Source organism: Mandrillus leucophaeus, unplaced genomic scaffold (assembly GCF_000951045.1).
Source record: "Mandrillus leucophaeus isolate KB7577 unplaced genomic scaffold, Mleu.le_1.0 Scaffold392, whole genome shotgun sequence".
Taxonomy (NCBI): domain Eukaryota; kingdom Metazoa; phylum Chordata; class Mammalia; order Primates; family Cercopithecidae; genus Mandrillus; species Mandrillus leucophaeus.
In genome coordinates, this window is record NW_012104165.1 from 270,420 (window position 1) to 279,663 (window position 9,244).

The window sequence follows — 9,244 nt, forward strand, 5'->3', positions numbered from 1 at the left end:
TGAATAAAGATCTGATTGAAGTGAGGGAGCAAGTCATGTGGATATATGGGGAAATCAAAATCCACAGGGTGGGAACAACAAGAATAAGAACCCTAAGGCAGAAGAAAGCCTGGTATGTTCAAAGAACTGTAAGGAATCTATGAACAGTGTGAGATTGTGGGTCAGAGAGGTTCGGGGCAGTGAAGAGGAGCAGAAAGTGAGGGGGCTGGAAAATAGACAAGGTGAGATTGGGGGACAGAGAGACTGGAGGATGGAGAGAAAGACTGAAAAAGAGATGGGGGTGCTGAGGACAAAGAGAGAGAGAGACTGAGTGTGGGAACAACTGAGGGGTACTGAAGATATGCTGAGGGGCAGAAAGAAAAGACTGAGAATAAGTGGGCAACTGGGGTTCCAGAGGAGGTGCTGAGGTGGGGAGAGACAGAGGTTGAAGGACAGTAAGGCATGCAAAGGAGGAATCTGAGATAAAGAAAGGGTAGACTGAAGGGTGGAGAGAAGGAGACTGAGACAGTGAGGCCTACTGAGAGCTGAGGGAAGAACAGACTGAGAGGCCCAGAGAGAAGGAACTGGGAGTTCCGATGCCACATCAGCAGCCTCTGTGTACAGACTCTAGCGTCCCTGCCCCGCTTTAGCAGTTCCTACAGACGCTTGACCTGCCAGGAAAGGAAAGAAACCTGAGCCTCTGCTGAAAGGTGATGGATTTAAAGCCCAGCTGCTGAGGATAAGATAAAGGTCCTCCGGGGGAGAACAGAGTCCCAAACACCATGACTGTCTGGCTTGCCCGGTGGCTGGGCCCTCTGCTCTTGGTTTCCCTCTGGGGACTCTCGGCTCCAGGTAAGAGGAGGCTGGGGGTCAAGCAGGGCATCCTAAGGGGGCCAGCCTGACTTCCTCCCCTCCATGTCCCACAGCCTCCCTTCTTAGGCGCCTGGGTGAGCACATTCAGCAGTTTCAGGAGAGCTCTGCCCAGGGCCTGGGCCTGAGCCTGGGGCCAGGTGCTGCGGCCCTCCCAAAAGTGGGGTGGCTGGAGCAACTGCTGGACCCCTTCAACGTGTCCGACAGGCGATCCTTCCTGCAGGTGAGGCCAGGAGAAGGGGAGTCCACTGCCCATTCTGCCCTCTCCTCAGTCTCCCTCATCTCTTCCTCAGTCTGCACTTTTTTCCCTCTCCACACCTCAGTTCTCCCCATCCCTCTGCTTGAATCTCATGTTATGCCTTCTGTCAGTATCCCTTTTCCTTCCCTGTTTTTTAGATTTGGCCTTAGTTTCCCCTCTCCCCGGGGTCCCACTCTTTTTGTCTCTCAGATTTTGCCTTTCACCATTTCTTTCTCTCTGTCATTCACATTCATTCTTTCACTGCTCCTCCCTATCCCCTTCTCCCTGTCCAGACTGGACACAAAACCTACCACGAGGTCTCAGTAAGTAGCAGAAATTTGAACCAGCTTTGGAATCAGACCTAGCTCACAACAGGCACTCAAAGATACCTACCAAAAGAAGGAACAAATTCACCATTTTTCAGTGCTTCCTCTGTATTTAGTCTCCAAAGATCATCCCACTTGGATCTTATTTCTAAATCCATCTGCATTTATGTCTTATTCTACAATTATTACTTCAAGAAACAGCAAGTTCCTTCAATGTGAGAGCCACTCCCTCAGTTCTGGGGATATAAGAGTGAAAAAGCAGGCCAAAAATTTGCTGTTGTAGATTTTGCATTCTAGATGAGATGAACGGGAGAAAAGTGAGCAAGTAAATAAACAAGTTCATTTCAGATACTGTTAAGTACATAAGGAAAGATCCATTAGGGAGAGAGACTGGAACAAACGAGGAATCGAGAATAAGTCAGGACTCTCACTCACAATGCCATTTCTTCTTCCCCATCCCACCTCTTAGCGTTACTGGGTGAATGAGCAACATTGGGTTGGTGAGGATGGACCCATATTCCTGCATCTTGGGGGTGAGGGCAGCCTTGGGCCTGGCTCAGTGATGAGAGGTAAGAGGCAAGGTTGGGGAAAAGAAGGAGTTGGGATGCTGGTGGGGACCAGGAAGGGGAGCTGCATATTGCAATACTGTGAGACCTGAGGGGTGCAAGGACTTAAACTCAAGTTGCATCTCACACCCCCCCCACCCATACACTCTTCACAGGCCATCCCGCAGCCCTGGCCCCAGCTTGGGGTGCCTTGGTGATAAGCCTGGAACACAGATTTTATGGCCTGAGTATACCTGCTGGAGGCCTGGAAATGGCCCAGCTCCGCTTCTTGTCCAGCCGCCATGCGTGAGTGGAGGAAGGGAAAGTGTTTATGGTCAAAGGACAGGAATGTCTGTGCTTTGGCATCTCTGCATCTGTGTCTCTCTCCTCCACTGTCTGAAGTCAACCTCTGAGTCTCTGGTTCCCTCTGTTTTCTTCTGTCTTTCACAGTATCTTGTTTTTTCTCTTTCCATTTCTGGGTCTCTGTCTCTCCCTATCTGTCTTTCTCTTATCCTGTATTCTTTCTGTTTCTGTGTCTCTGTCTGAAGTAAGCCACTGTATCACTGTGCAGACCACCAGCATTTCTTACCTGGATTACAGCCACAGCATTCTCACCATTTTCACCATTTTCCCTGCTCTGCCCTTGACTTCCAGGTGGAAATGAGAGTAATTCTGTTAGTACATAAACCAGGTCATGATCCTCCCTGGCTTAAGTCCCTCAGACGTCTTCTGCATTGCTCAGAGTAAGGTCAAAGCTTTTACAGTGGCCATGGGGTCCAATGGGTTTTGGCCTCTAGTTAACTCTGACCCCCACTCTCTCACATTCACTGGGCTCCAGCTACACTGAAGTCCTCACTGTCCTCCAGACTTACAGGCACATTCCTGCCTTGAGGCTTTGAACTCATCTCTGCATGGCGTGACCTTCCCCCAGATATTTGTATGGCTCCCACCCCAGCCTCCTTCAGTGCATCTCACTCCTATTAACAACCCCCACCATTTTTCCCCCAACTTTACTTCACCTGCTTTTTGTTTCTTTCATCTGCTTTATTCTTACAGAACTTAGCTTTTTCTTTCCTCATTGGTGTCTCTGTCTGTTTCTGTCTGTAATAGTCTCTTTGCCTGTCTGTCTCATTTTCTCCGTTTCTGTATCTACATACGTGCCTCTTTGTCTCCATCTCTGTCCCTCTCTGCATCTTAATCTTTTCTACAAGCTAAACGGTTTTCTAACTACAGCAGGATGGCACCAACTGCAGGCCATTTCAGAAACGTTAGGGAAGAAAGAAAGCTTTTGGGAGGAGAAAGAGGATGTTAGACATATCCAAACTTCACTTTCCATTTTTCTTTGTGTCTGTTCCCTCTCCCAATACCTTCTGACTCATTAGGTTAGGATCCCTCCTTCTCCTCTGAGTAGCCCTCCTTGAGTGCCCTCAACCCTTCCCTACATTTGTCAGGTTTTCATCTAAACTGACTTGGAAATTTTTCCTCTCCTACCTAAAACGAGAAGGGAAAGAGGGTGGAGGCTTTCTAGAAAGTGGACGAGGACAGGGTCTCCCTTGGCCTAGGCACACATGTTCTGGGAAGTGTATGTGGCTTTGAGAACCCTTGAAAACACATCATGAGAAAACAGCCCTGGCTTCTGGCCAGATTCACCCATTCATGTATCTGGATCCCGGTTTCCCCCAGAATGGGGAAATCTTCAGGGATTCCCAGCGATGAGGACCGACCGAGTCCCCCCTCTGACCCTAGGCTGGCTGATGTGGTCTCTGCCCGCCTGGCACTTTCCCGCCTCTTTAACGTCTCCTCCTCCAGCCCCTGGATCTGCTTCGGAGGCTCCTATGCCGGCTCCTTGGCCGCCTGGGCCCGGCTGAAGGTCCTGTGACTTCTGCGGGTGGGCTGGGGGGAGGGAACTCCAGGGCCCCAGTCTCAGATAATAGAAATACCCTCCCACCACTACCTTCCTCCCGCCCTCCAAAGAATTTTGCACAAGCTGTCCTCACAAGAGCCCGAGATCACACAGCGAGGGAGTGACACAGAGGCAGGAAGATATGCGATTCCAGTCTCTCAGCCCGCAGGCTGACGGCGTCTCCTTCCTTAGTTCCCCCATCTCATTTTCGCGTCCGTTGCCTCCTCCGCCCCGGTGCGGGCCGTGCTGGATTTCTCCGAGTATAATGACGTAAGGATGGCGGGTAGCAGGTGCGGAGGGTAGGGGGGTCCCAGTGGACGGAGACCCTTGACACTTCCGATACCTTCCTCTGCGGTCCGACCACAGGTGGTATCCAGAAGCCTAATGAGCACGGCGATCGGCGGGTCCCTGGAGGTAGGAGGTGGGGCCTAGACCGAGGGGGACTGGGAGGGAAAAGAGGCCTCGGATGCCAGGGAACAGAAGGCCACAGAAGGGCGAAACCTGCAACGTGGCGAGGTCTAAGGAAGGTCGGAGCTCGGGAGAATAGGCAGGTTTTGGAAGAAGGCGGGAGCTGACGAAGAGGCGGGGCACCAAGAAAAGAAGCGCTCCCCAGGGAGGGCGGGGTTTGGGCAGGGACGATCCTATCCGGAGGTAAGGCTCAAGGTGGGGCGGGGCCACAACGGAGGGCGGGGCCTGCAGGGAAGACCCGAGGAGGAGAGCTGCGGGTCCAAGGTCTGGGGGCGGGGGGCGGGGGCCTGGGCCAAGAGCTGGGTCTGCACCCTCTGAGTCTCGCTGCAGGAAAGTGGGGAACCCAAGGAGGACGCAGGTCCTGGGCAGGGAAAGCCGAGGCCCAGCCTAAGTATTGGCGGACATCGGCTCTTGCTTCCCACAGTGCCGGGCGGCGGTGTCCGCCGCCTTCGCGGAAGTGGAGCGGCGGCTGCGCTTGGGTGGGGCGGCTGAAGCAGCGTTGCGGAGTGAGCTGAGCGCGTGCAGTACCCTGGGCAGCGCTGAAAACCAGGCGGAGCTGCTGGGGGCGCTGCAGGCACTGGTGGGAGGTGCAGTGCAGTATGATGGGCAGGCGGGAGCGCCGCTAAGCGTGCGACAGCTCTGCGGACTTCTCCTCGGGGGCGGGGGCAACCGCAGCCACTCCACGCCCTACTGCGGTCTTCGTCGGGCGGTGCAGGTGAGCACAAGGACCCAGGCGTCCACCCACTCTGACCACTGACTCCCAGGAGAACTCAGGAACTCACCCTTGTATTTCTGGCTTTTGACCTCTGGGGACATAGGCCCTTGGGCCCTGGCTTGCTGGGAAGAGAGGAGGAATTTATGTCTTATGTATGTACATTGTTCCCTAGATTGTCTTGCACAGCCTGGGCCAGAAGTGTTTAAGCTTTTCCCGAGCGGAGACAGTGGCACAGCTGAGGAGCACAGAACCTCAACTGTCCGGTGTGGGTGACCGGCAGTGGTTGTACCAGACATGTACCGAGTTCGGCTTCTGTAAGTGATTGGCCTAACCCTAACTTTGTCCCCTCAAACAACCTTTTTACTGTGCCCAGAGAAGTCATCTTACAGGTGGTCTGGACTCATTTCGACCCAGCAGTCAGGCATTGTGTAACCTGCAGATGTTGGGCTGGAGAAGGTGGAAGCCATACTAGTGTGCGCATGTGCTTGGTCCTCACATGCCTCCTCACGCACGCACCGAGGTCTCCACTTGAGTGATCTTCCCTTCAGCCTGTTCTTTCTCTGTGTCCCCATTCCAGGGATGCCCCCCTTTCCCCAGCCACCAGACTAGAAACTTGAGCCTTGTTTTAGTTGCTTCCTTCCCATTTTCTAGCTAGCCTGTCAATTACTGAGTCCTCCTCACTCTGCATGGACAACTCTGTAGTCCATCCCTTCTGCTTTCTGTGCCTACCTCTGCTGTCCTGCTAGGAACCTCCATCCTTTCTTGCCTGGATCCCTTCCCAGCCTCCTCTCTGGTCTCATGGTTTTCACTTCATCTCTGCAATCCAACTTTCTCATAGCATCCACAGAGATCCTTGTAAATATAAACTTGTCCCTCCTCTACTCAAAACCACAGCTCCTCAAAGACCCCAGGGTAAGGTTGCCAGATACAATACAGGATGCCCAGTTAAATTTGAATTTCAGATATACAACAGATTTTTTTTTTTAGTATAAGCATCTCCCAAATACTACATATGGTAAAGTTAAATGTTCAAATTCCAGCTCCAGCTCCATTTTCTACTCGTGATCTTGGGCAAACTTGGGCAAGTGACTGACTTCTCTATGCCTATTTCCACATCTATAAAGTGGGAATACAAACAGTACTTCTCTCATAGGGTTGTTTCAAGGACTAAAAGAGGTAATATTTGTAACATTCTAAGAATAATGCAGGTCTACAGTAAGTATTCCATAAACCCTTGCTATTATTATTATAAGGCTTTACATATTTTAACCCTCTTAATACATTAGTCTTCCTAACACCTTAGCATCTTTGTACATGCTGTTTACTTTGCTTAGATTATTCATCTTCAAGTCTCAACAGGATGTCCTCCCTCAGGAAGCCATGATCCCTCAAGATAAGTCAGCCTTCCCACCTCCGACTTCGATAGCTCTGTGTTCTCTTTAGCATTTTACACAGCCTGTCATCATACATTTTTTATTGCCTGTCTTCCCCCCTGGATTGAGTCCTGTGACAGCAGAACCTGGAGCTGTCTTGATTGCCACCGTGTGTCCAATAGTGTACAACATTTATCTGAGCACATGGTAGGTGGTCAACAAATAGGGAGGGAAGGGATGAATTAATCTGATGTTACGGGTTAGCTTTACCCTGAAAGCACAGTGAGCTACGGATTTTAAGCAGGGGAGACATAATACAATTTGAGCTCCGAGCATTCCAGACCTTTGCACATGCTATTTCCTCTATTTGTTATGCCTTCTCTCTCTATCTTTGTTTGGCTCAGTCCTACTCATTTCTCAAGGTCTTATCCTTTGCAGGATGCTTTCCCTGAGCCCATCTTGTTTCCTCTGGGATCCCTGCCTTCTGGCCTTTTTCCATTATAGCCCTGATCACTCTGGGCTGTCACTGTTGGGGGACTGTGTGAGTCTCTCTGCCAGGACTGTGAGCTCCTTGAAGGGAGTATTACAAATGTTCTGGTCATCACTGAGGAAAGCTCTGAAAATGATTATTAAAGGAGAGTGGTGGGCCGGCTGTATACCCACACTTACAGGTATCTCCCTACACAGATGTCACCTGTGGGAATCCCAGATGTCCTTTCTCCCAGCTCCCTGCACTACCCTCCCAGCTAGACCTATGTGAGAAGGTGTTCGGGCTCTCAGCCTTGTCAGTAGCCCAGGCTGTGGCTCAAACAAACTCCTACTACGGTGGCCAGACCCCTGGGGCTAACCAAGTGCTGTTTGTTAATGGTGAGCATGCTATCAAAACCTGGCTCCTAAACCTCCACCTAGCCCCAGCTCAACATAGCCCCATCCTCTCCCAGCCCCCATCTACCTAGCCCCATCCTCTCCTTTCTTTCCAGGGGACACAGACCCCTGGCATGTGCTAAGTGTAACGCAGGCTTTAGGATCCTCAGAATCAGCTCTTCTTATCCGCACTGGCTCCCACTGCTTGGACATGGCACCTGAGAGGCCCTCAGACTCCCCCAGCCTCCGCCTAGGGCGCCAGGTAAGAGAAAAACGTCTCTGAATAATTTGCATTCTCATTTGAATAATCACTTGCATGTTCCTTCCTTCTGCTGGTGCTGAAATCTGACTTTCAAAATTCTTCCCACCTCCCCACAGAACATCTTTCAGCAGCTACAGACCTGGCTCAAGCTGGCAAAGGAGAGCCAGGTTAAGGGTGAGGTCTGAATCTCATACCCTTTCCACTCCCTGCATGGTCACCTCGGTCCTGGACACACTTATTCACTGAACAAAAGAAAGCAGCTTGTTTTGAAAGAAGAAATTCCCAGGAATTGGGATTCAGCACCTGTTCTGCATGTAACCGGCATGTGTCTGCAAACATCTTTATTCCCAACTTCAAGTGCTTTATCTCAGAGAGTTATGGAAATATAAGTAGATGATTATTCTCATTGTAAATATTGGTATTTTGAATGTTAAATGTCAAACAAATGTGACTCCTCATGCTGGTGCCCTCCCCCTGCTGATCGGATTCTGGTTCAAATTCTGCCACTCCAGTTCCTGGGTTAGGGGCTTTGCTGTAAGTTTCTCTTTCTGGACTTTAGATCCTGAACCTGTCCTTGCTTCTCAGTTTCTCTCACTGTACCCCTTTCCCTCAGTCTCTTCCTCTCTCTTTGCCCTGTCACTATTTGTCTTTCTAGTTTCCTGTTTCTCTGAATATCTTCATTTCTATCTCTGTGTTTTTGTCTCTTTCTCTGTTTGTCTTTCTGTTCTTCAATCTGTGTTTTTGTCTTTGGCTCTCTGTCAGTGTCTTTGTCTCACCTCTCTCTCTTGCTCTGCCCTGGCTATTTCCACTTTTCTATTTCTGACTGTCATTTTTGTTCTCTGTGTGTCTCCTAGTCACTTTCTCTCTCACTCTATCTCTGTCTATATTTCCCTCTCTCCTCTGCTGTGTCCTCAATCTCTTTGTCTTCCTGAGGCTCTCTTTCTGTCTCTGATGCTCTTCTGTGTCTCTATTTATTTTCCTGTCACTTAATCTTTGTCCTTCTCTATCTCTCTCATTTAGTCTTCCTTCCACACCCTTCACTCACCATCTCTTCCCACAATCAAATATCACTCCCTGGTACTTCCAGCTTCCAACCCTAGGGATTCATCATTCTGGTGGAGACTCCTTCTTCCAGGGCCTGGGAGGACAGGGCTAATCCTAAGGGTGCCTGCTTAGGCTATGTTAACTGTGACAAGAACCTGCCATAGATTTGCACTGTTCTTTCCTAAAGAGCAATTGTTTTTAACAATAAATACTTCTCAGCTTTTTGTACATCTTTGTATGCACAGAGATGGTAGTTTTAGAGTTTTACCCAGTTTCATATTTCCTTGTTGGTAAGAGGCAACCTCCTCATGCTATCATACCAGAGTCAATCTCCACTACAGATTAGTTCTGCCTGTTCTTGATCTTTATATAAATGGAAACTTGCAGTATATACTATATGTTTTTGTGTCTAGAAGTTTGAAATCAAGGTGTCAGCAGAGCCATTCTCTTTCTCACAGCTCTAGGAGAGAATCCTTCCTTGCCTTCTAATCCTTCCTTGACCAAAAATGAGAGGCAGAAATAGAGCAGTGGAAATAGCCAGGGCAGAGCAAGAGAGAGAGGGGAGACAAAGACACTGACAGAGAGCCAAAAACAAAATTACAGATTGAAGAACAGAAAGACAAACAGAGAAAGAGACAAAAACACAGAGATAGAAAT

The 9,244-nt window shown here is 49.8% G+C and overlaps 1 protein-coding gene across 1 annotated transcript; it reads left to right on the forward strand.

Moving 5' to 3' along the window:
* Nucleotides 1-731: 731 nt before the first annotated feature.
* PRSS16 (protease, serine, 16 (thymus)) lies at nt 732-8,978 on the forward strand. Its single transcript, XM_011991212.1, has 12 exons — nt 732-831; nt 906-1,072; nt 1,883-1,982; nt 2,135-2,264; nt 3,705-3,828; nt 4,054-4,131; nt 4,228-4,275; nt 4,754-5,044; nt 5,217-5,358; nt 7,105-7,284; nt 7,398-7,543; nt 7,660-8,978. The coding sequence occupies exons 1-12, from the start codon at nt 762-764 to the stop codon at nt 7,726-7,728; spliced, it is 1,545 nt and encodes a 514-aa protein (XP_011846602.1). The 5' UTR covers nt 732-761; the 3' UTR covers nt 7,729-8,978.
* Nucleotides 8,979-9,244: the final 266 nt, after the last annotated feature.

What these genes read in the sequence shown, in the direction of transcription:
- PRSS16 (XM_011991212.1), top strand. Translation starts at nt 762, where the DNA reads ATGACTGTCTGGCTTGCCCGGTGGCTGGGCCCTCTGCTCTTGGTTTCC. An exon ending in TTCTTGTCCAGCCGCCATGC is followed by an intron (nt 2,265 to 3,704) that starts GTGAGTGGAGGA and finishes CTCTGACCCTAG; the next exon opens with GCTGGCTGATGTGGTCTCTG. An exon ending in CCGCCTGGGCCCGGCTGAAG is followed by an intron (nt 3,829 to 4,053) that starts GTCCTGTGACTT and finishes CTCCTTCCTTAG; the next exon opens with TTCCCCCATCTCATTTTCGC.